A 23,218-nucleotide genomic window follows, 5' to 3' on the forward strand; every position below is an offset into this window, starting at 1 on the left:
CAGGATCTGGTCCAAGAGGTACCTATAACAGGACCACTTGGAAATAGTGACCATAATATAATAACATTTCTGTGGTGGGAAGAACATCTCAACAGCCCAACACTGTGGCATTTAATTTCAGAAAGGGGAACTATGCAAAAATGAGAAGGTTAGTTAAACAGAAATTAAAAGGTACAGTGACTAAAGTGAAATCCCTGCAAGCTGCATGAACACTTTTCAAAGACACCATAATAGAGGGGTAACTTAAATGTATATCCCAAATTAAAAAAAGCCACTGTGGCTTAACCATGTAAAAGAAGCAGTGAGAGATAAAAAGGCATCTTTTAAAAAGTGGAAGTCAAATCCTAGTGAGGTAAATAGAAAGGAGAATAAACACTGCCAAATTAAATGTAAAAACGTAATAAGAAAAGCCAAAAAGGAGTTTGAAGAACAGCTAGCCAAAAACTCAGAAGGTAATAACAATGTTTTTTTTTAAATACATCACAAGCAGGAAGCCTGCTAAACAACCAGTGGGGTCCCTGTACGATCGAGATACAAAAGGAGCACTTAAAGACGATAAAGTCATTGCAGAGAAACTAAATGAATTCTTTGCTTCAGTCTTCACGGCTGACTATGTTAGGGAGGTTCCCAAACCTGAGCTGTCTTTTGTAGGTGATAAATCTGAGGAATTGTCACAGATTGAAGTGTCACTAGAGGAGGTTTTGGAATTAATTGAGAAACTTAACAGTAACAAGTCACCAGGACCAGATGGCATTCACCCAAGAGTTCTGAAAGAACTCAAATGTGAAATTGCGGAACTATTAACTATGGTTTGTAACCTGTCCTTTTAAGTCAGCTACCATACCCAATGACTGGAAGATAGCTAATGTAATGCCAGTATTTAAGAAGGGCCCTAAAGGTGATCCTAACAATTACAGATGGGTAAGTCTAATGTCAGTACAGGGCAAATCAGTTGAAACAATAGTAAAGAATAAAATTGTCAGACACATAGAAGAAAAATTGTTGTACAAAAGTCAACATGGTTTCTGTAAAAGGAAATCATGTCTTACTAATCTAGTAGAGTTCTTTGAGGGGGTCAACAAACATGTGGACAAGGGGGATCTAGTGGACATAGTGTACTTAGATTTCCAGAAAGCCTTTGACAAGGTCCTTCACCAAAGGCTCTTACATAAATTAAGTTGTCATGGGGTAAGAGGGAAGCTCCTTTCATAGATTGAGAACTGGTTAAGACAGGGAACGAATGGTCAAAATAAATGGTAAATTTTCAGAATGGAGAGGGGTAGCTAGTGGTGTTCCCCAAGGGTCAATCGTAGGACCAATCCTATTCAACTTACTCATAAATGATCTGGAGAAAGGGGTAAACAGTGAGGTGGCAAAGTTTGCAGATGATACTAAACTGCTCAAGATAGTTAAGACTAAAGCAGACTATGAAGAACTTCAAAACGATCTAACAAAACTAAGTGATTGGGCAGCAAAATGGCAAATGAAATTTAATGTGGATAAATGTAAAGTAATGCACATTGGAAAAAATAACCCCAACTATACATACAATATGATGGGGGGCTAATTTAGCTACAACTAATCAGGAGAAAGATCTTGGAGTTGTCATGGATAGTTCTCTGAAGATGTCCACGCAGTGTGCAGCAGCAGTCAAAGTACATGGGATGTTAGGAGTCATTAAAAAAGGGATAGAGAATAAGACAGAGAATATCTTATTGCCCTTATATAAATCCATGGTACGCCCACATCTTGAATACTGCATACAGATGTGGTCCCCTCATATCAAAAAGGATATACTGGCATTAGAAAAGGTTTAGGGGTTTGGAACGGGTCCCATGTGAGAAGAGATTAAAGAGGCTAGGACTTTTCAGCTTGGAAAAGAGGAGACTAAGGGGGGATCTGATAGAGGTATATAAAATCATGAGTGGTGTGGAGAAAGTGAATAAGGAAAAGTTATTTACTTGTTCCCATAATAAAAGAACTAGGGGCCACCAAATGAAATTAATGGGCAGCAGGTTTAAAACAAATAAAAGGAAGTTCTTCTTCACTCAGCGCACAGTCAACCTGGGGAACTCCTTGCCTGAGGAGGTTGTGAAGGTTAGGACTATAACAGGGTTCAAAAGAGAACTGGATACATTCATGGAGGTTAAGTCCCTTAATGGGTATTAGCCAGGATGGGTAAGGAATGGTGTCCCTAGCCTCTGATTGTCAGAGGGTGGAGATGGATGGCAGGAGAGAGATCACTTGATCATTACCTGTTAGGTTCACGCCCTCTGGGGTGCCTGGCATTGGCCACTGTTGGCAGACAGGATACTGGGCTGGATGGACCTTTGGTCTGACCCAGTATGGCTATTCTTATGTTAACAGATTTGTGTATGCGTTTCCCTTCTTCAATTTCCTCACCACTCTGTGTTCTTTGGAACTTGAGTCAGTCTTCTATCACCTCTGCCCTCCTGTAGATGGTTTCTTCTCTGCAACATGGAATTTCTCTGGTCTCTTTTCCATCTCTTTCCAAAATTGCCAGAGAGATCCTTTCTTTGATAACTTCCAGTCCCCTTTTTTAGAGGACTCCTGATCAGTCTCATGAGATGCAGTCCCCAACTAGATAATCTATTGTTTAGTTATGTTCTCCTGGAGTCCAGACTTAAAAAACTGGGATTTACTGAGTGATAGCTGTTTGGTGGGTTTTTTTTTGTTTTTTTTTGTTATCCTAGGGAGCCTCCATGTGACTAGAGATCATGAAGATTTAATGACCCTCCCTTGTTAGCCCTGTCAATATCCCTTGGAAATTCAGCTTAGCGTGGAAGTAAAAATCAACAAAGCATTCAGCCCCACATTCAAAATGGAGTTGTTTGATAAAGAGCTCATCCTCCCAAACTGGAATTCATAAATTTACACAGCTTACCCAAATGGTCATACAAGGACAAACCACCAAATGCCTACTAAAAAGGAGGCAGTGGAAATATTAGCTCTGCCATGTCCTCTCTGAATGCCAGATCTCAATGTAGAGGCAGAGTGGGGAATTGACTAAGTTCCCCGGAAGACGTTCAGGGACCTTAGAGAAACTTTGTTCTTAGTACACAATTAGTACAGTTCATCAGGAAATAGGTGTTCCATGGAAATTCCAACATTTTTGAAGTTTGTTGTGTTCCAAATTGGAACAAAGTCAAAATTAACCAAAGAAAAGAAATCTGTTTTGGAACAATTGACTCCTTAAAATAAAATTAAGTTTAAAACATACACAAAAATATTTAATATCTTAACTGTGTAATTACGCAGTTTGTTTGGCCTTTATTCTCTCAACCTTTGTCAAAATTGACACTTCCACAATCTTCAGATTTTTGATAGAACTGTTCCCTCTGATTGTTTGATCAGCTCTAACAATCAGTTAAAGCCATTAGGTTGATTGAACCTTCTTTTAAAGAAGGTGCAAACTGAATAATCAGTGCTCTCTTTAAAGGATAACAGCTTAAACTCTAGCCTTTTCTTAAAGGCAGCGAACTTAAAATGAATAAAAATTTGTATACAAAGCATAATTAATTTGTAGAACTAAATACTATAGCGTGTCACTGAGGTTAAGAGCTTAGCAGAAAATAGTGTATAAAGCTTTATTCACCGTGGCATAAGCCAACCACTAACTGATGGAGATGAGGGGAAGAGTTAGGAAGAATCTTTGCCTAGGTCAGGTTCTAGCTTAACTGCGCTACAAGACTCCTTACATAACGTTCTGAGTCATCTGGCACTGATGAGGCTGCAGGGCTAGACATTACTGGTCTGGTCTGGCATGTTCCCAAAGGTACTTTTGGGTATTACACCTTGGAGATGTCTTGCCAACTTGCAGGGCAGTGGCTTGTCTTAATTTCTCTTCCCTGTTTGTATAGCTTTCTTTAATTTTTCATAAACTGAAATGGAGAAGCTTTCTGTAAGCTGTTTTATAATATCTGGTCTAGTAACAATGGTAGCTGTAGACTCAGGCTGCAAGTTCTTTAAGTTGCGTGTTACATCAGCAACGATATGTAGATTTCAGTTACAGTAGAACCTCAGTTACGAAAATCTAAGGAATGGAGGTTTGTAACTCTGAACAATATGGTTCTTTCAAAAATGTATTGACTTAGTAAAGTTTCAAAGCTGTATTATGCAGAAAAAAAAAAAATTATTAATTTTAATGAAACAAGTATGGAAACAGTTTCCTTATCTTGTTAAATCTTTTTTTAAACTTTCCCTTTATTTTTTAGTAGTTTACATTTAACACAGTACTGTATTGCATTTGCTTTTTTGTCTCTGCTGATGCCTGATTGCATACTACTGGTTCCAGATGAGATTTGTGGTTGACCTGTCAGTTCGTAACTCTGGTGTTCATAATTCTGAAGTTCTACTGTATAGGTGGACCTCCTTTCTTATTAGCAATTCCTAACACCATAGGATATAAGGGAAGGATAAATGAAGACCTCTTATTTTGGACAAATTTAATGCAACTTATCCTTTAACCACTTCTGGGGCCTTTCTTGCATGTGCTGAGTGCAATGACTTCACTTGCCAAATTACATATAGATTACATTCTTTTCATGTATGAGTTTTTTGTTAAGGCAAAAGTCAGTGAAGATTGCCCATGCGATCTTAATTCAGTCCCTGTGTGTGTGTGTATTCTGCTACAGTCTTTAAGTACATGATCACATACAGTCCCACAGGATCGTTGTCTAATGCAATGCACAGTATGGACTATACCCACTGAATGGGTAGCTATTCAATATTTCTCTTTAACCTCTTTCAGTGTGGCTCTGCACATTACTTCACACCATTTAAAACCTGCACTGAATACTAAGCTCTGTTTTAGTATCTTAATGAGTTATCTTCACACAACCCATGTGAAGTGAGACGACATCCCCATTTTATACATGGGGAACTGGTGCACAAAGATTAAAGCCAAAATTATTAATGCCCACTAGTTTTGGGTGCCCCATTTGAGAAGCCTAGGATCTGAATTTTCAGAATACTCGGCATTTTATGATTTTACTAATGGTTGAAAGTCTCTGCTGTCACACAGGTATAATTTGTAAATTCAAAATGTCTGAGTATTTAAAAATTGGATGGTAACAGACCATGAATCCCAGTGTTTGAACCTGGTGATATTCTAAACAAAGAGCTTTCAGCCATGCTTGTAGCTCAGAGGTTCTCAGTTTTGTACTGGTGACCCCTTTCACATAGTAAGCCACTGAGTGCGACCCTCCCCGCCCCTTATAAATTAAAAACACTTTTTTATATATATATTTAACACTGTTATAAACGTTGGAGGCAAAGCAGGGCTTGGGATGGAGGCTGACAGCTCGTGACCCCCATGTAATAACCTCATGACCCCCCTCAGGGGACCAGACCCCCAGTTTGAGAACCCCTGTAATGTAGCTGTTTCCATTGCTTCATGCTGACTCAGCAGTCACTCTAGGCTTCAGAGTGACAATCCTGGAATTTTTATATATAGATATGTTCATAGCTTCCAATGATGCCAATGGGAGTTGCAGTTGAGTGCTCACTCAGCACTTTTGCAATTCAAACCTCAGGTCTCTCAGATTGGGCACCTGGAAAATGAAGAACACACAATTATTGGCCACCTGTAAAACATCAAAACTTTCTCTTGCTCAGCATCACAAGACCTCTGTGGCAGATGCAGGAATAGAAACAAATTCCTTAAGGCAACATTCAGCTGTCTTAACCAGGAGATCATCCTCTCTTCCTTCAACATCCTGCCAAATTCACTACACATCTTCCAGTTTCCTCAACAAAGGAAGCAGAAGTCCTACAAACAGTCTCCTTCACTATGCAACCCTGATTCATTCCCAGAGGACAGTACCTGTGCATTGAATTAGGGAGGGGTCATGGGAGGAAGGGATTCTTTGTGTTCATCTAATAAATACTCTAGCATAATGCATATACGCAAGGGGGCTGAACTAAGGTTGCATGGGCAACTTTGATTCTCTGGCATTTCTTAGCTTTTGAGTTGATTTAGCAACCTTAATGTTTTTCACTGTAGTTTTTTGTGTAATTTCCTAAGTATGAAACTTAACTTGAAAAGATAATTGATTTTCTTTAACTGTGTAGAACCTTATTGACCTCTCCTTCACATGAGTAATCATTGGCGTTGGGATCTTTATTTCTTCAGCACAGCATTCTATGATATGAGCGAATTAAAGTAACTGATAAGTTTTCTCCTGCTATCTCTGCATGGAGCCTGTGCATGCGTGCGCTCTCTCTCTCTCACTTTGCCAGTGGGTTTTACAGCTCTTTGCTTGACAGCAGCAAAGGAATGTTTAAACTGGGAAATGATGGGTTTGACTGCAAATTCTGGAAGGGGGTGGGCTCTAATGGTAGGTAGTCCCTTCTGCCCCAATCCTCCTCTGTATTAGGTGAGTTCCTGTGTACTAGCAGGCATGGGAAGCATTGAAAGCACTGCACATTCTTGTGCCCAGCACCACAGTGCCCCTAGTGGTGTGGAGGAGCAGTTGCAGGGAGTATCCCATTCCTGCATCCCTGAGCTGGAGCATAATCCGTTATTTAGGGCAGTGGTTTTCAAACTTCTATTCTGGGGACCCAGTTGAAGAAAATTGTTGATGCCCGTGACCCAATGGAGCTGGGGATGAGGGGTTTGGGAGGGGCCCAGGTCTGTGGGGTGGGGCTGGGAATGAGAGGTTCAGGGTGTGGGAGGCTCAGGGCTGGGGCAGGGGTTTGGGCTGCAGGAAGGCAACAGGGCTCTGGGCTTGGGGTGCAGGCTCTGGGGTGGGGCCAGGGATGAGGGGCTCTGCATTTGGGGGGTTTGGGGTGCAGATGAGGAGTTGGGGGTGCAGGAAGAGGTTTGGGGGACTCAGGGCTGGGGCAGGGGATTGGGGCACAGGGATGGGGTGCAGACTTGCCTCTGGCAGCACAACTGGGGTGCAGAGGCAGGCTTCCCACCTGTCCTGGTCCTGCGCTGCACCTGACAGGGCCAGCAGCAGGTCCAGCTCCTAGGCAGAGATGCGCAAGCGGCTCTCGCCCGCAGACACCGCCCTACCGTCCCCCAAGCTCCCATTGGCCAGGAACTGGAGTGCGGTGCTCAGGTCGGGGGCAGCATGCAGAGCCCCATGGCCCCCCTGCCTAGAAGCCGGCCCTGCCGCTAACCACTTCCAGCGTTCAGCATGGTGTTGGAACAAGTAAGCACTAGCCTGCCTTAGCTGGCCAGCCCCGCCAACTGGACTTTTAATGTCCCGGTCGGCGGTGCTGACCAGAGCAACCCAGTGCCTTATAACTGAGTCGCAACCCAAACTTTGAAAAATGCTGATCTAGGGAACGTGCATGCTCACTACAGATAAATCTTTGAAGAATTTAGTTGCCATGCTCTTAACAAGTTTTTACTGAGTATGTGTAAGCTGGGGTTTTTCACCATTCCTATAAAAATCTTCCCAAATTTGACTGACATTAAAGTGATCCCTTGTCAGATTTCAGTACGGCGGCACTGGCACTTCTCAGTGAGGTAGTTGTAATGTTTTTAAGCACAGGCAAAACTTTCCCCTAATCTCATTCTCATAAATAGCTGAACTGTTAGCTGGAGATCTCACTGAAAATACATTCAGCTCTTGAGGCAGATACCTGTCATGAAGAACTTCACCCTAAATGGCTGGTTTAACAGAGTTAAGACCCTATTTTCCATTTCTGATACTGAAAGTGCTGGGCAACCTTTACTATAGGCATTACTATCTGCCCCACCTATAACAGAATTTCAGTAATAATCCAAGATTTTGTTCACTTTTCCTTTGGCTTGAGTTATCGGTAACATGAATTCATGAGGTTTTTTGCATCATTCTGTTACAACATTTAGCTAAGGCTCTCAACTAGAGCTCCATGAATTTGAGGGCCTTCAGGAAAACGCTGTCTCTAGCTAGCTCCTGAAACTTTCACCCTTGTACCCTTATTGCTACAGCATTTTGCAGTGGGTGCAGCTGTCCCAGTAGGGAATGAATGTCATGGTGGTCTGACATTGAAATTCAGAGCCCACTGGGGCCTTCAAGAATAGGATCAAGTTTTTTAATTATATCCAGAAACTCTTGGGAGGCCTCTGTGGGAGGTGGGGAGCATGGAGCACTTGTAAGATAATCTTAGCAGCTCTCCTCTGAAGTGGAAAAAACTGCTGCATTATACGAACTGGAGCTTGTATGTTGTCTTTTAGCCCCACGTAGAGTGTATTACAATAGTCTAACTGGGGGCTTGATGGACACACACAAGAGGCTGGATACTCACCTTAGACAAATGAGCATAGTATGCCAGCAATCATAAAAAACTTATTCCCCTTAAATTCCAAGACTCTGATTCCAGGATTGTTATCTTTGTTTGCAAGTCCTCTTAATTCATGACATGGTCAGTAAACCTGTTCACTTTCCGAATGTAACTTGGACATGGCCAGAATAGCACAAATGTATCTTAACTTGGTGTAGGAGGGTTTGGAAATATAGCTAAAAATCTAATTGCAAGGGAGGCTGTCATACCATGCAACCATTTGGCTGGGATGTGGGAATGGAATCTGTAAGCTTATAACTGATATTGGGGGTGGAACAAATGGTGAGACCATAGCCAGATTCAAGAGGACTTGGATGGTTTTAAGTTACTGTCAATAGCAGGCAAGTGTAATTCAGTGTAGGCAGAATAAAAATAGCCTGTCCTGAGAAGAGCTGATGAATGTAATAGTGCTCTGCTACTTTATCACCATACTTCTCTGTATTGGGGAAACTTATTTCCAGTCTGTCTAGTGGACAGCAGCAGGAAAAAGGCTTTAATAGGATGGGTGATGGCAGCTTTAAAATGCCTTTAGACAATTTGAGACTCATTAGTTTTTAAACTGATACAGTAGAACTTCAGAGTTCTGAACACGAGAGTTACAAACTGACAGATCAATCACACACTTCATTTAGAACCGGAAGTATGCAATCAGGCAACAGAGACAAACAACAAAGAGCAAATACTGCACAGTCCTGTGTTAAATGTAAACTACAAAAAAAAGGGGGGGGCGGGGGTTAAAAATAGACAAGGTAAGGAAACAGTTTCTGTGCTTGTTTCATTTAAATTAAAATGTTTAAAAGCAGCATTTTTCTTCTGTAAAGTTTCAAAGCTGTATCATCAATGTTCAGTTGTAAACTTTTGAAAGAATAATCTTAATGTTTTGTTCAGAGTTATGAACAGCCTCCATTCCTGAGTGTTAGTAACGCTGAAGTTCTGCTGTATGTTAAATGAGGGAGAAGGAGCATGTCCAACCTAAACTCCCTTGCTGCAATTTAAGCCCATTGCTTCTTGTCCTGTCCTCTGAGGTTAAGAACAGTTCTTCTCCCTCCTCTTTATAAAAACCTTTTATATACTAGAAAACTGTTATCATGTCCCCTCTCGGTCTTCTCCTTTCCAGGCTAAACAAACCTTTTTTTTTTTTTTTCAATCTTCCGTCAGAGGTCATTGTTTTCTAGACCTTTAATCATTTTTGTCACTCTTCTCTGGACGTTCTCCAATTTGTCCATCTTTCCTGAAATGTGGCGTCCAGAACTAGACACAATACTCCAGTTGAGGCCTTATCAGCGTGGAGTAGAGTGGAAGAATTACTTCTCATGTCTTGTTTACAACACTCCTGCTAATACATCTTAGAATGATGTTCACTTTTTTTGACTCATATTTAACTTGTGGTCCACTATGACCCTAGATCTCTTTCCACAGTACTCCTTTCTAGGCAGTCATTTCCTGTTTTGTATGTGTGCAACTGATTGTTCCTTCCTAAATGGAGTACTTTGCATTTGTCCTTATTGAATTTCATCCTGTTTACTTCAGACCAGTTTGTCCAGATCATTCTGAATTTTAATCCTGTCCTTCAAGGCACTTGCAACCCCTCTCAGCTTATCGCCTGCAAATGTTATAAGTGTACTCTCTATGCCATTATCTAAATCATGATGAAGATATTGAACAGAACCAGATGCAGAACTGATCCCTGCAGGACCCCACTCATTATGCCCTTCCAGCATAACTGTAAAGCACTGATTACTCTCTGGGAACAGTTTTCCAACCAGTTTTGCACCCACCTTATAGTAGCTCCATCTAGGTTGCATTTCCCTAGTTTGAGACTGTCATGTGAGACAGTATCAGAAGCTTTACTGAGGTCCAGATATACCATGTCCCCCCTATTCACAAAGCTCGTTACCCTGTCAAAGAAAGCTATCAGGTTGATTTGATGTGATTTTGTTCTTGACAAATCCATGCTGACTGTTACTTATCACCTTACTATTTTCTAGATGTTTTCAAATTGATTGCTTAATTATTTGCTCCATTATCTTTCCAGGTACAGAAGTTAAACTGACTGGTCTGTAATTCCCTGGGTCGTCCTTGTTTCCCTTTTTATAGATTAGCAGTATATTTGCCCTTTTCCAATCTTCTGGAATCTGTCCTGTATTTCAAGACTTTTTTTTCCAAAGATAATCGCTAATGGTTCAGATATCTCCTCAGCCAGCTCCTTGAGTATTCTAGGATGCATTTCATCAGGCCATGGTGACTTGAAGATCATCTAAGTAATTTTTAACTTGTTCTTTCCCTATTTTAGCCTATGGTCCTACCTCATTTTCACTGGCATTCACTGTTAGAGATCCAATCTCCACCAGCCTTCTTGGTGAAAACCAAAACAAAGGAGTCATTAAGCACCTCTGCCATTTCCACATTTTCTGTTACTGTTTTTCCCCTCCTCATTGAGTAAAGGGCCTACCCTGTCCCTGATTTTCCTCTTGCTTCTAATGTATTTGTAGAATGTCGTCTTGTTATCCTTTATACCTCTAGTTAGTTTGATCTCGTTTTATGCCTTGGCCTTTCTAATTTTGTCCCTGCATACTTGTGTTATTTGTTTATATTCATCCTTTGTAATTTGACCTACTTTCCACTTTTTGTAGAACACTCTTTTGATTTTTAGATCATTGAAGAACTCCTGGTTAAGCCAGGGTGATCTCTTGCCATACTTCCTGTCTTTCCTACACAGTGGGATAGATTGCTCTTGTGCCCTTAAAAATGTCTTTGAAAAACTGTCAATTGTTTTTCCCCTTAGGACTTGCTTCCCATGGGATCTTACCTACCAACACCCTGGGTTTGCTAAAGTCTGCCTTCTTGAAATCCATGGTCTTTATTTTACTGTTCTCCCTTCTACCATTCCTTAGAATCATGAACTCTACCATTTCATGATCACTTTCACCCAAGCTGCCTTCCACTTTCAAATTCTCAACCAGTTCCTCTCTGTTTGTCAAAATCAAATCTAGAACAGCATCTCCCCTAGTAGCTTTCTCCACCTTCTGAAATAAAAGTCTCCAATACATTCCAAGAACTTGTCGGATAATCTGTGCCCTGCTGTGTTGTTTTCCCAACAGATGTCTGAGTAGTTGAAGTCCCCCATCACCATAGATAGTTTGCTATGGTGCTGGAGGATTCTCTTTCTTGAACAGGTCATCATGGCCAAGAAATAGGACCTTCATAACAAAGTATTTCCTGCACTCTGAATGGAAGCACTTTGACTCTGAGCTTAAAGAATTTACCCTGAATCATATCCATCTGGGTTTCATTTTATTCGTCATCACTGTGCAGAAATACAACCCTAATTGACAGTAATTTCATTTTGTCATATTCCTGTTCAGATGGCCTCTTGTTAATTTCCTCATGAAATTGTTCCTGAAAAGGTTAAATTTGTAAACCTAAGTTTGAAAGCCTGAATATTTTCAGACTCAAATTTGGTGCTTGCTAGGCTTGTGGAAGGTTGTTTTGAATCTGTTTTTCCTCTTCCCTAGTGACTGTAACATCATCCAGCAGGATTTTGGAGCTACTGGTTCTTGCCTCTTCTTTTTCCTTATGAAAACTACAGTAAAATATCATTAGACTTGTTTTGTGTACCCTCCCTATACATGAGATCTTACTTAATGGGAGCTTGCTTTAAGTAAGCTTGGCTAAAATATCTGGATTCAGATATAGTAGGTTGAGCCTACTATACTCTTCCCCTATGTTTTTTTTTAAAAAAAAATAGCAAATTTAAAGTAGACTACATTCCAATTTATAACTCTTGAAAGTTTCAAGTCAGGAAATTAAGTTGTTCTCGCAATTGAGCTTATTCCCTCAAATTAAGAAACTGCAATTTTTAACACTCAGATTCTTTGCTGTGCTCAATTTGGTCTTGCTTAAAAAGAAATAATTATTGAACGGAATTCTGCCAGGTGCATCAAGCATACTTTAACTGATGTGGTATAGAGAAGCAATGTTGTGACACCTTAAATGATTTTTTTAGAACAGCTAGCTCCAGAGTATGAGGAGAAGCTGCTTCTTCGTCCAAAGTAATACACAATAACTGGTTCAGGAAGTAACTATGGTTGAGCACTAGGTAATAATGACTGCAGCATAATTAAGTTCCTCTTCAGTGAAGAAAATGACAGAAACTAGCATGCTAAAGTTTAGAAGGGGAGTGAGGGGGATTAAAGTTAAATTCCCTCTAAACAAAAAGTAGACAAAACCCTCATCCTTGAAACTGATATGGAGATTTCTTAAATGAACCATAAGTGTCACAAAGGATGCCTACACTTAACAAAAAGAAGAAAGGGAAGTGGAAAGCCACATAGTAAACAAATATGGATAAATAGCTATGTTCAAGAGGTTACTTGAGCAAAACTGTTATCTTTCAGAAAATGAAAGCCAAGCCTAGTGAAGAGAAGAACACTTAACTTCAGTAGGCAAAACACCTAGGAAGGAAATTAAGAAAACTAAAATGGACTATGAAGAGCAAATAGGCTTTTTTACATGAGGTAACAAGAATGTACCAGCAGCAGGAAGTTTACAGGAGAACTAGGAGGTATCCTGGATCACCAGAGATTAAACGGAACAATTGAACAAGAAGGATATGGTAGGGAAGCCAAATGACTTGTTTGCATCAGCGTTCACCACCGAGTAGGGTTGCCAGTTTTGGCTGAATGTATTCCTGGAGGTTTCATCACATGTCATAATCTTTAATTAAAAAGATTAAACTTTAATTTCTGGAGACTCCAGGACAATCCTGGAGGGTTGGGAACCCTACCACTGCAGTTTCAGAGATATCCACTCATCTCAGGTATTGAGGTGCTGTCAAGAACTCAAGTGCCTGCACCAACTTGATTAAAGTAAAGCACAAGTCACCAGGTTTGTCTATATCCAAGAGTTCTGAAAGCACTTAGGAATGGCAGTGCTTGAGTGCTAGCAAACCAAATGACCTCATTAAAACAGCTACTCCGCTGAAGGATTGGAGCATGGCAGATGTGTAGGTTTGCCTTTTTCTTTTAAAGGCCTAGAGGCTATATTGGGATTAAGACCAACAAAAAGTTAACAATGGTGTCCTAAGGGTCTATACAAAGACCAGTGTCTGTAGTAATGAATGATCTACAAAATCAAGACAAAGAATAAGGGAGAAAAACTTGCAAATGTCTTTGTCAAAGACCGACCTAACCAACTGATGTGAATGGGCTGCATAATGGCAGATGAAAGTCTTAACAAATGCACAGTGGTGCAAAATGGGAAAAACCTGTTCATGAACCTTGCTGGGTTCTAAATTGTCTAACAACTTAAGTATTTGGGGGGAAATCTGAAGATCACAGAATATCAGGGTTGGAAGGGACCTCAGGAGGTCATCTAGTCCAACCCCCTGCTCAAAGCAGGACCAATCCCCAATTTTTGCCCCAGATCCCTAAATGGCCCCCTCAAGGATTGAACTCACAACCCTGGGTTTAGCAGGCCAATGCTCAAACCATTGAGCTATCCCTCTCTCCATTGTGGACAGCTGAAATCAAATCTCTGCTGTTGCGAGGATTAAAAGGTAATGTTAAAATCCTTAGGGGAAAGGGATGGACAACACTGAAAACAAAAAGAAAAGGAGTACTTGTGGCACCTTTTCTTTTTGCAAATACAGACTAACATGGCTGCTACTCTGAAAACTGAAAATAAAGCTACTATATAAATCAATGAGATTACCTCACCTGGAATATTGCGTTCTATTCAGGTCACACTTTAAAAAAAAAAAAAAGGGGGTCTGGGGAAGTGGAATAAGTTGAGGCAGTGAGTGACTACAGCCAAGCAGAAACTTCATGTGAAGAGATTGAAAAGACAAACTACTTCAGAAAGGAGGTGAATAAAGGGCTTGATATTCAGAACAATGGCATAGAGAAGATGGAACTGGCACTGCTTTTCACCATCTTATAACAGCAGAATAAGGGAACATTGAATGAAATTGAAAAATTGATAAAAGTAAATACTCTTTCACATAATGTACATTTAGCCTGTGGAACTACAAGGTGAGTTTAGCAAAATTCTGAAAGGGCTGGATGTCTTATGCATAACACCCAGATCTTACAGTAATAAGGATATTAGTTTTTTGGAAAGGATAAACCATGTCATGTCAAGCCAGCCTCTGACATGTATTAGTCTGCTTGTATGGGAAGTATTTTTCCTATTCCATAACTGCCTGCTACGGGATTTCTTGGACCTTCCTCCAAAACATCGGGTACTGACTGGCCTGTCAGGATATTGGACCATTGGGACCACTAGTCGGAAACAGTGATTATTCCTGAACTTTTTAAAGGTTTTTAAAATTGCATGTACAGATACTGATGAGGGTGCAGAAATTCTGTTAATGCAGAATACTGTTTTGTCATACTTTTTCTCACTGACAACTACTTTAAGGATTTTGTTTCCTGAACATAGTGTGTCCAATGAAAATTCAACTAATCTGTTGGAATATCACAGGTATTATAACCCAGAAACGGCTGAAGAGTGACCTTTAGTAGACCTGTAACATGGTGCTGGAGGAGAAGAGGTACTAATCTAACCCAGAACAAGAAATAGGTTGACCTTTTCAGAGACCCCACATCTGCAGGAATTTATCCAATACAGAACCTGAATTTTATACCAATCAATAAATTTCTTTCCTAAAATAGTTCTAGAAACCTGGGATTATAGTTTGACATTAATATACTCCACTAGTAAAGAGTCTACCATAATACAGTGAAAACTGCATTAACTCAAGCATCTGTGATCACCTCTTGTTTTCTCATCCCCACCCAATACAACTTTGCTAGTGAAAGCACCTGGCCCAAATACCTGGGATCATTTCTTTTTTCACTCTAGCTATGAAGTTCATCTTTAATTTGTCATGCTAAGAAGAATGTGAGAAATCCGTCCTACTCTTGCACTCAGCGTATGGGACAACAGTATGTGCTGTCTTGTAGAAGACCCTTTTGTACAAGGAGTTTCCAAAACCATCATGGAGCAAACATCAAATAGTACGATTAGACAAATATTTAATTTCATTTTGCACTCCAAGCTGCTAGTGTAGATACAAAGTTTAAGATTTTCCAGCACTGCTAATGTCATGTGTCTAAACTTGCCCAGAGCAGGCCTTGTGTGTACTAAGACTCATTCTGTTGCTACCATGAATGGAGCTGAGCTGGTGGTAGGAATTATGGGACATCTAGGAGGCAGGGGGAGCCTTTGTCTATACTACTGTGGCAGCATCAAAGGATAAGATGGACAAGGTCATAGCAAGATGTAAAGATGTGTATTTTTAAAAACTTGCTTAATATTATTCCTCTGTATTAATAAGTTCAAGATTTTTTTCCTGCTTGTTTTTAAACCTCAGAAATATCAGAATGTCAACTCTGTTCTTTCCTGGCTTTGCGGGAGGGTCTATTGGATGTCTCAGGCTATGTCTAGTCATGGAAGATTAGTCATATTAAATACTTAGCGAAAGTTTTAGCAAATGGCTTTAAGTACGACTTTGCACTTAGTTCAAACAGGGAAGGTTGTGCTACATTCTAAATATGACTTTCCCTGTTTACACTTGATGCAGAGCAGTGTTTTAAAATTGTTCAAAACGTTGGCAAATATGATGGCTCTTCCTGTTCTAGACATGGCCTCAGTTGTCTAATCTTAAGTTTAAATGAGTAGCAATATGGACAAAGAATATTGAAACATTAAAATGAAGTTGTAAACAGTTGGTCTTAAAATCTCATCCCCTTCTCGGTTGCTCTTTCGCTCTTTGACTATGTCATAACATTAGTTCTCCAGTTATCTTCCAGGCAAATCAGGACCTAAATTTCTATTAAGTGGTGTGGTTTTTCTTGTTTTAAATCTTGTCTTAAGACCTTTCTGGCAATTTTATACATAATATTTGCAAATTTTTTTTAATTGCATGACACCTTTTTAAAGGTGATTCCAACTTGTAATTGAACAGTTCTGTCCAGCTGTCTCCATACTGGCCTGGTGTACTCAAAATAACAATGTTATGGTCCTGCAAAGCCTTAGTTTAGGTGTGAAATGGTAATTACTTTAGTATATAAAGTAATTTGGCTAAATTTTCTGGAATTTACTATTAGTGTTAATGTCTATTTTGTTGTGGTGGTCACATCTTGACTCCAGACATCAAGGGTTAAAATAGCAACCAAGTAGGTTTACTTTCTACAGGTGTTTTCAGCAGCACTTAAATTCTAATGCAGTGTTGTTTTTCTCTCTAGTACTTTTGTCCATCTGTTCTCTGTTGTGTGATCCCAATCCAGATGATCCTTTAGTGCCTGAGATTGCACGGATCTACAAAACAGATAGAGAAAAGTGAGTATGGAAGCCAAAAACCTGTTAAATGCTTCAGTTAATATGAAAACAGCAGAATCTGTACTCAGAGCCAGAGGTAAAAGAAAATGGGATTACTTTACAAAAAACTAATCTCTGAATTTGTTAAAGTAGTCTTGATCAGTTGGAAACCTTAGTCTTCTAAGGATATTGCTTAGAAGAGGCACTGTAGATACAGTGCACACTGACACTAGTCTTAATATAGTAGTACCTAATGGCATTGCTACAGGGAAGTCTGTATTTCCAGTTCGTCTGTATTGAGGGACTTCTAAGTAAGCCATAACCCCCCACCCCACCAAAAAAACAAAACAAAACCGTGTACTAAATTCTCAGCCCATAAGCAAATCTATATCTGTTTAGTTGCTTTAACTACAGGTTTACCTTCATGATTGATACCCTGATAAACCTGTGAAAATCTCACAAATGTAATCTGTACTAAGAACCATATTTTATACAGATTTTGCAGCATCAGTTTGAGTCACACACTTCAAAAGCACTTCACTGTCTGTGCTTCAATTCTATATAGTTGGCAGAAGGAACAAGCTAAACACTATTACAGGAAGCACTAATGTTCTAGATAGTGGGGCATGAACACGGAGGTAACCAATACCTCTGATTCAGCTTCATTGACAGCACACTTAGGGTGCAAGGGAAGGACAAAAGTGGTAGAGAGATGTGGGGAAGACTTAAAAGCTTTTAAGGAGCAAATTGCAAAAATTAAAAATTGCATTAATGTAACTCAAACTGCTTCAGTTTAAAAGGGAACTTCTTGTCTGAGCAATTGCTTGATGATGATGATTGTAAACTAATTCCCCACCTTGAGCTGTTCCCACTCCAGAACTGATCAGCAGTTCCCTTACACGACCATCTAATGAAGTCAAGACAGCACTTCAGCAACCTGTGAGTAGGGAGGGAGGTGAAATTAAGCAAATTTCTGGATAATATGTTTGGTAATTCAGAAGCAGATACTGGGCAAAGTCAGTGATTCTTGTCTGCCATCAAAGCTGCGTGATTAGTATTCAGCAGTTCAGCAAGAGGTACAACTGTAAAAGTGACAAATCCGCTGAGTTTATATATTCCATTCTGTTCATATATTCTGGGAAGGAATATGAAAATATATTAGTCTTGTGCTATCAACACATTTGAACTTGGCTTTTGAACAGTTTAAACAATGTTGAAGTTGATATAATGGGTTGTCTTAGTAAAACCTGTTATGTTGCAAAGAACCATTCTTGGGTTAAGTTGACTAAATAGGTTTATTGGAACAAAGATGCAGTTGGAATTCTGTATTATAAGGCGGCCAAGTGTCCTCTAGCTAATAGAATGTACTCTCTAGAGTGAAGTGTTTGCAAAAGAAATATATCTCACTTTTTTTGAGACAGGTGGAATTGAGATGTCCCAAATATTAGTAGTGCATTGAACATGATGGTATTGCAGTTTTTACTGAAGACTCTATCCAAAATGTTCTGTGTACATAATTCCTGACCCCAGTGGATGCACTGGGTGCAAAAAGACTGTAGGATTGGGTCTGTAAGGAGCAGGTTGCACCTTAGAAGTTGAAAGTTGTCATGGCCCAGGTTTCGTCCCTCTTTTGCTCTGTCAAATTAGTCAACCATAATAGCTGGAGACAAAATAAACAAATGCTGTAACACTATTTTGAATCTGGCAATATCTTGCAGCTCAGCATCTATGGGAAACTATTATTACTTTTTCCTTACAACTGACGAAGGTTGGAGAAAAAGCAGAAGCAAAACATTGCAAAGTAGTTATTACATCATACTGAGCTTTCAGACTATTATGAAGATAAAATTTACAACAATAACATACTGTTGCCCAAAGATAGTGGTTAGAAAACATGTAAATTTAAGTCTTCCTGTCAAAACACTAGATCTTTTATGTAATTCTGCCCCAAAGACTTTGTTTTGTTGCTGCTTGCTGAAATAATTATAAACACAGCAAAGATTACTCTCTCTGCCCTGATAAAGGGTTAAGTTGTGTCACTTATTTGCATGAAACTTTATTTTGCTCTTCAAATTACCTGCCTGAAAGCTCTGATGTTGCTGAAGAGAACTTAACTGAAAGGCATGTGTAGAACATTCCATTGGAGTTAAAAATAGCTCTTGCATTTGAGTGGATGATATATGTTAAGCAAATCCTCTTTTTATGTATACAGGTACAACAGAATAGCTCGGGAATGGACTCAGAAGTATGCGATGTAATTAAAGAAATTATTGGATAACCTCTACAAATAAAGATAGGGGAACTCTGAAAGAGAAAGTCCTTTTGATTTCCATTTGACTGCTTTCTATGAGCCCACGCCTCATCTTCCCCTGTGCACATGTTTACCTGATACAGCAGTGCTGCGTGTTGTACATACTTGGAACAACAAAATAGAAATACTGTATTTCCCCGTACCAACATTGACTCCTAGCAAAGAAGTGTGTGTGTGAAAAGCCAGTTCTTCAGTCATAACTTAGTTGTGAGCCTAAAAGCATTCCTTAATGATTTAAATTGGGTAATAAAATGAGTGGGGAGGAGTGGTGGGTTTCATCGTTTTTTCTGGAGACAGTTCACTGACTTGTGGGAGGATTTTTTTTTTAAATGGAATCCTTTTAAACTCATAACAGTTATGGAAAACCAAGGTGAAGAACTCAAAGCTGTTTCTGTATTCATTTTATTCTGAAGGATCTACATCTTAGGTAAAAATTACGACCAACAAGATTAACCTGTACCCACATCCTGTGTTTAAGGTCTAAGTTTAAATGGTCAACATTTAAATGGATTGGAGCTATTAGTGCATCAAGTGATGTTGATTTATTTCAACTCTTCTCTCCCCTCCCTCATACTTTTTTGGTTTGTATGTGGTTTCTCAGTTAATACATAGCTAATAGCTCTTATTTTTCTTAAGTTTTTTTAACTGCTTAGGTCTTTCTGGATGTAAGGGTAAAAATTCATTTGACAGAAAACTCGTGTATATTTAAAGACCCAACTGCTCCCCTGGGGCTTGTACGTTCAAGAATGATTAATCTGTGTAATAAACTGATTACTACAGTCATTACATATAACTTTGTGTGAATAGGCTTTTAATTTTAAAACCAGTTTGTTACAGGCTAAAATTAATGGTGGCTTGTCCTTAAATGTCTGCATTCACAAACAGTTGCATTTCAGAATCATGGAGCAATTCAGTTTGCATCAGAAAAGGCTATTCGCCTGAACAAGACCAACGTAAGGTTAAAGCACTTACATGAACTCCAGAGATGTAGTGTGCCAGCAACTTGACTGTTAAACCAAAAAAGCAGTTTACTTAATGAAGATCTGAGCAACATTTTACAAAACCTAATGGTATTATTCCCATTTGCATGGGACTTAACACAATGCATATGTAGGTAAGTGAAACCTTATGTAACTAAAAGTAATGGATGTAAAAGGGTAAAAATGATCACACATCAGCACAAACTTTCATAAAATGTAGCTTTTACATGCTTACTTTGCACTAAACATTTGCAAATGTTCATATGGTTTTAAATTGTACTTGTATGTGTCTTTTATTTGAACAAAGTCTTCACTTGAATTTAGTGAAAATGTAGTTTGAAATTTTACTTTGTAAACAAGTGTATTTGCCAGCAACATTCATGTGAAGTAGGTGAGTCTGCAATTTTATCTCCTTTAGTATAAGTGTAAACCAAGCCATCAAAATGAAGGAGAGGCTATAGTCTCCAGCCACAGGGGTCTGTCCCATCCATTTTCAAATGCATCTTTACGCACTTGCACAAATGAGGAATAAATGTCCACTGCGTTTGGTCTAAATTTGTTCCAGTTGTCTCATCTCTCAATGTCCTTGGTTATGCACATCTGCATGTAAATGTTAGCAGCCTCTGGAGTTTTCTGTGCAGCAGGCTACAAGAAAAACTTGCATATACAAATGAGTCTTGATAGCAGGCACATGGTAACTGCTATGGTTTACACTTGGAGGTTTTTATAGTTATTGCATGGGGAAAAAGAGAAGTATTCTGATTAAAATGGCTCTGAAACAGAGCAGAGTTTCACTTGCAGAGAACTATAGAATGTATGGCCATATATTGAACAGGTGATGTGCTAAGAACATAGATTGCTTCTTGGAAAAAGTACAGTGGTGTACAATTTTATGTGAAGTAACTTGCGCTGAAAGGACAAAAGAACTTGGGAAAGGCTTGCATTATTGAAGCATTCTCCAAGAGCATAATTGCATTTGCCTATGTTCATATGATATTGCGGCCATAGAAAAATGAGCCATAATGGGGGCCTACAAACTGGGGGCCTTATATTTAATAGTAATTTAAAAAAAAAAAAAAAACTCCAGTGTGAACTGTGCTGGTACCCTACTGTGGCACTTGGGGGAAAGCACAGGGTACTGTGAAGTCACCAGCACAGCTTCCTATACCATGTTTGATCTTCCTTGCCACCTTCAATGATAAGCATAACTAAACAACTACTTGCCTTTAACCGCATATCTGTTTTGAGTATCTTGTATAAAGTCTCCATAGTCTGCTGTAAGTGCCAGAGAGTGGAATATATAATCTAAATCAATCCTTTTTGTGGTCATGGATTAAATTACTGATGAAGACCAAAGTGTGTGTGGTGGGGGAGAGATTGAGGGGCAAGGGTAGAGGAGGGTTATAAGAAGAGATGAAGAAACAAAGGGAGCCTGTTTCAAAGCTGTGATGAAGCTCTTGCATGGTCAGTTGTGATAGAAAGGGTGGCAGAAGTCTGTTCTAGGTAAAAGTAGATAAGATCTAAGTTAATGCAAAATCATGGGGGTGTTCAATCTTCTGCAAAATTTGAGCTTACACATGGATATCATCGCTTGTAGTAAAGTGACTTCTACCCTCTGTAGGCGAAGTGAAGGCTTTTAATCTATTGGGACCTGAGTTCATGCAACCGCAGGTGTGAATAGCACCTTGTGTAGATGTGTGCATGCTAGTTGTATTCTAGCTAACTCATTTAAAAATAGCAGTGAGGATGCTATGGCATGGGGCTTCAGCACAGTTACGCATGTACTTGTGGAGGCCAGCAGGCTGGTGCAGCCTGTGCTAAAGCCCATTCCATGATGTACACTTAAATTAGCTTGATGCAAATTGGAGTACAGATAACCAATGTCTGTCTACATGGGCTTGCATTCACATCCCTGGCTACAAAGTAGACCTATACTGAAGCACTACATGTAGCAAGAAGCTTTTGTTTCTGGGTTTTTTTGCAGCAGTTTGCCCAACCAAGCAGCTAACAGAGAGCTTGTCATGACTTTACAGTTTGTTAACTAGTTCACTTTAACTGATACAACTGTGACTTATAGGGCTGTACCTTCAGAAGCACTCTGCATCTAACAGTTCCCATTTTGCTGCGTGCTAATTATGTTTACTTATATTAAAAAAAATGGCCACATTGTGGGTGTCTGAGCCTTCTTGAAAACTCTGGCTGTAAAGATATCTGATCGAGCTAATCACTTAAATGTTTTTATGAAGACTGGGATATACTGCAGTAAACCAGATGAAAGATAAATGGGTTCAGATGGTGAACTGTCACTAAAACGTCATCCAGCTATCTTAATTTCAGCAGCCTCATGAAATCATCTGCCAATTCTCTACCTGTAGCTTTAACAATGTGTTATGTTCTATAATTGTAACTCCTGAGAATTCAGTCAAATTGGTGCTTTATTCTGTCACTTCTGGATAAACCTAAATCACACAGTTCTGGATGTTGAATTGTGAAAACTCCACTTTACAGAAGAACTCCACTTGGTCTGTTGTATTAAATGGTTATAATGATTTAGTCTGAATTTCATTGTGGAATACTTGTCTTGGAATGAATCTGGATGTTTTTTCATTAGGGTTTTTGGGGGTGGGATAGCTTAAAACAATCCTGATTCTTAAACCTCTTCACACTGGGATTTGCTTTTAAAGGATTATATTTAATACCTTTAAAAATCTGGGCTTTGGTTATCTAGGCACTGCTACATTTAGCATTGCAACGCTTAACTGATTTAGGAGTCTACAATCATTTTTAAAAGGGGCTTAGGCACTTCAGTGGGATATAGATATTTTAAAAATGAGATGTAGGCTTCTAAATCAGGTGTAGCTGTGCTCTGTGTTGCAATGCCTAAATAAACTTACAAATTTTAGCCTAAATCTATTCAAATCTTCCTAGTTACTTAACTTGAGAGGATGGGATTTGCATGTAACAGGATGAAATTGTCTTTAGGGTAGGTTCTAAACTTTTAACACAGGTATCTGTGTTATATCTGGTATATCCTCCAATTTGTTCCTAAATTGTAGGACACTGCTGCGCTTCTTACCAAACAGTAATTAAAGGATGATCTGCTCTGGCACTTACAACTGAGACTATTAAGTAATTGGGCTGATACTCTAAAGCTGCATGTTTGAGTGTTTGTTTAGAGACTTTCTATTAAAATATTGTCTGCACTAGTCAAGTAATGTACCATAATGTCCTTGTCAGCATCCATCTAGGTTCTTTCCTTATATCCACCACTGTATTAGAGTAGGTGTTAAGCAAATGGTGGTCTCGC

The 23,218-nt window shown here is 39.4% G+C and overlaps 1 protein-coding gene across 5 annotated transcripts in view; it reads left to right on the top strand.

Annotated features, from left to right (window-relative positions):
• UBE2D2 (ubiquitin conjugating enzyme E2 D2) overlaps positions 1-19,724 on the top strand; it is a 42,843-nt gene extending 23,119 nt beyond the window's left edge. For all 5 annotated transcript variants that reach the window (XM_077825291.1, XM_077825289.1, XM_077825293.1 and 2 more), the window contains 2 exons: positions 16,548-16,641; positions 18,833-19,724. In XM_077825291.1, coding sequence (XP_077681417.1) covers positions 16,548-16,641; positions 18,833-18,878 — 140 coding nt within the window. In that variant the 3' untranslated portion in view covers positions 18,879-19,724. The remainder of the gene's footprint in view (positions 1-16,547; positions 16,642-18,832) is intronic.
• The last annotated feature ends 3,494 nt before the right edge of the window (positions 19,725-23,218 follow it).

Source organism: Eretmochelys imbricata, chromosome 8, assembly GCF_965152235.1.
Source record: "Eretmochelys imbricata isolate rEreImb1 chromosome 8, rEreImb1.hap1, whole genome shotgun sequence".
Lineage (NCBI taxonomy): Eukaryota > Metazoa > Chordata > Testudines > Cheloniidae > Eretmochelys > Eretmochelys imbricata.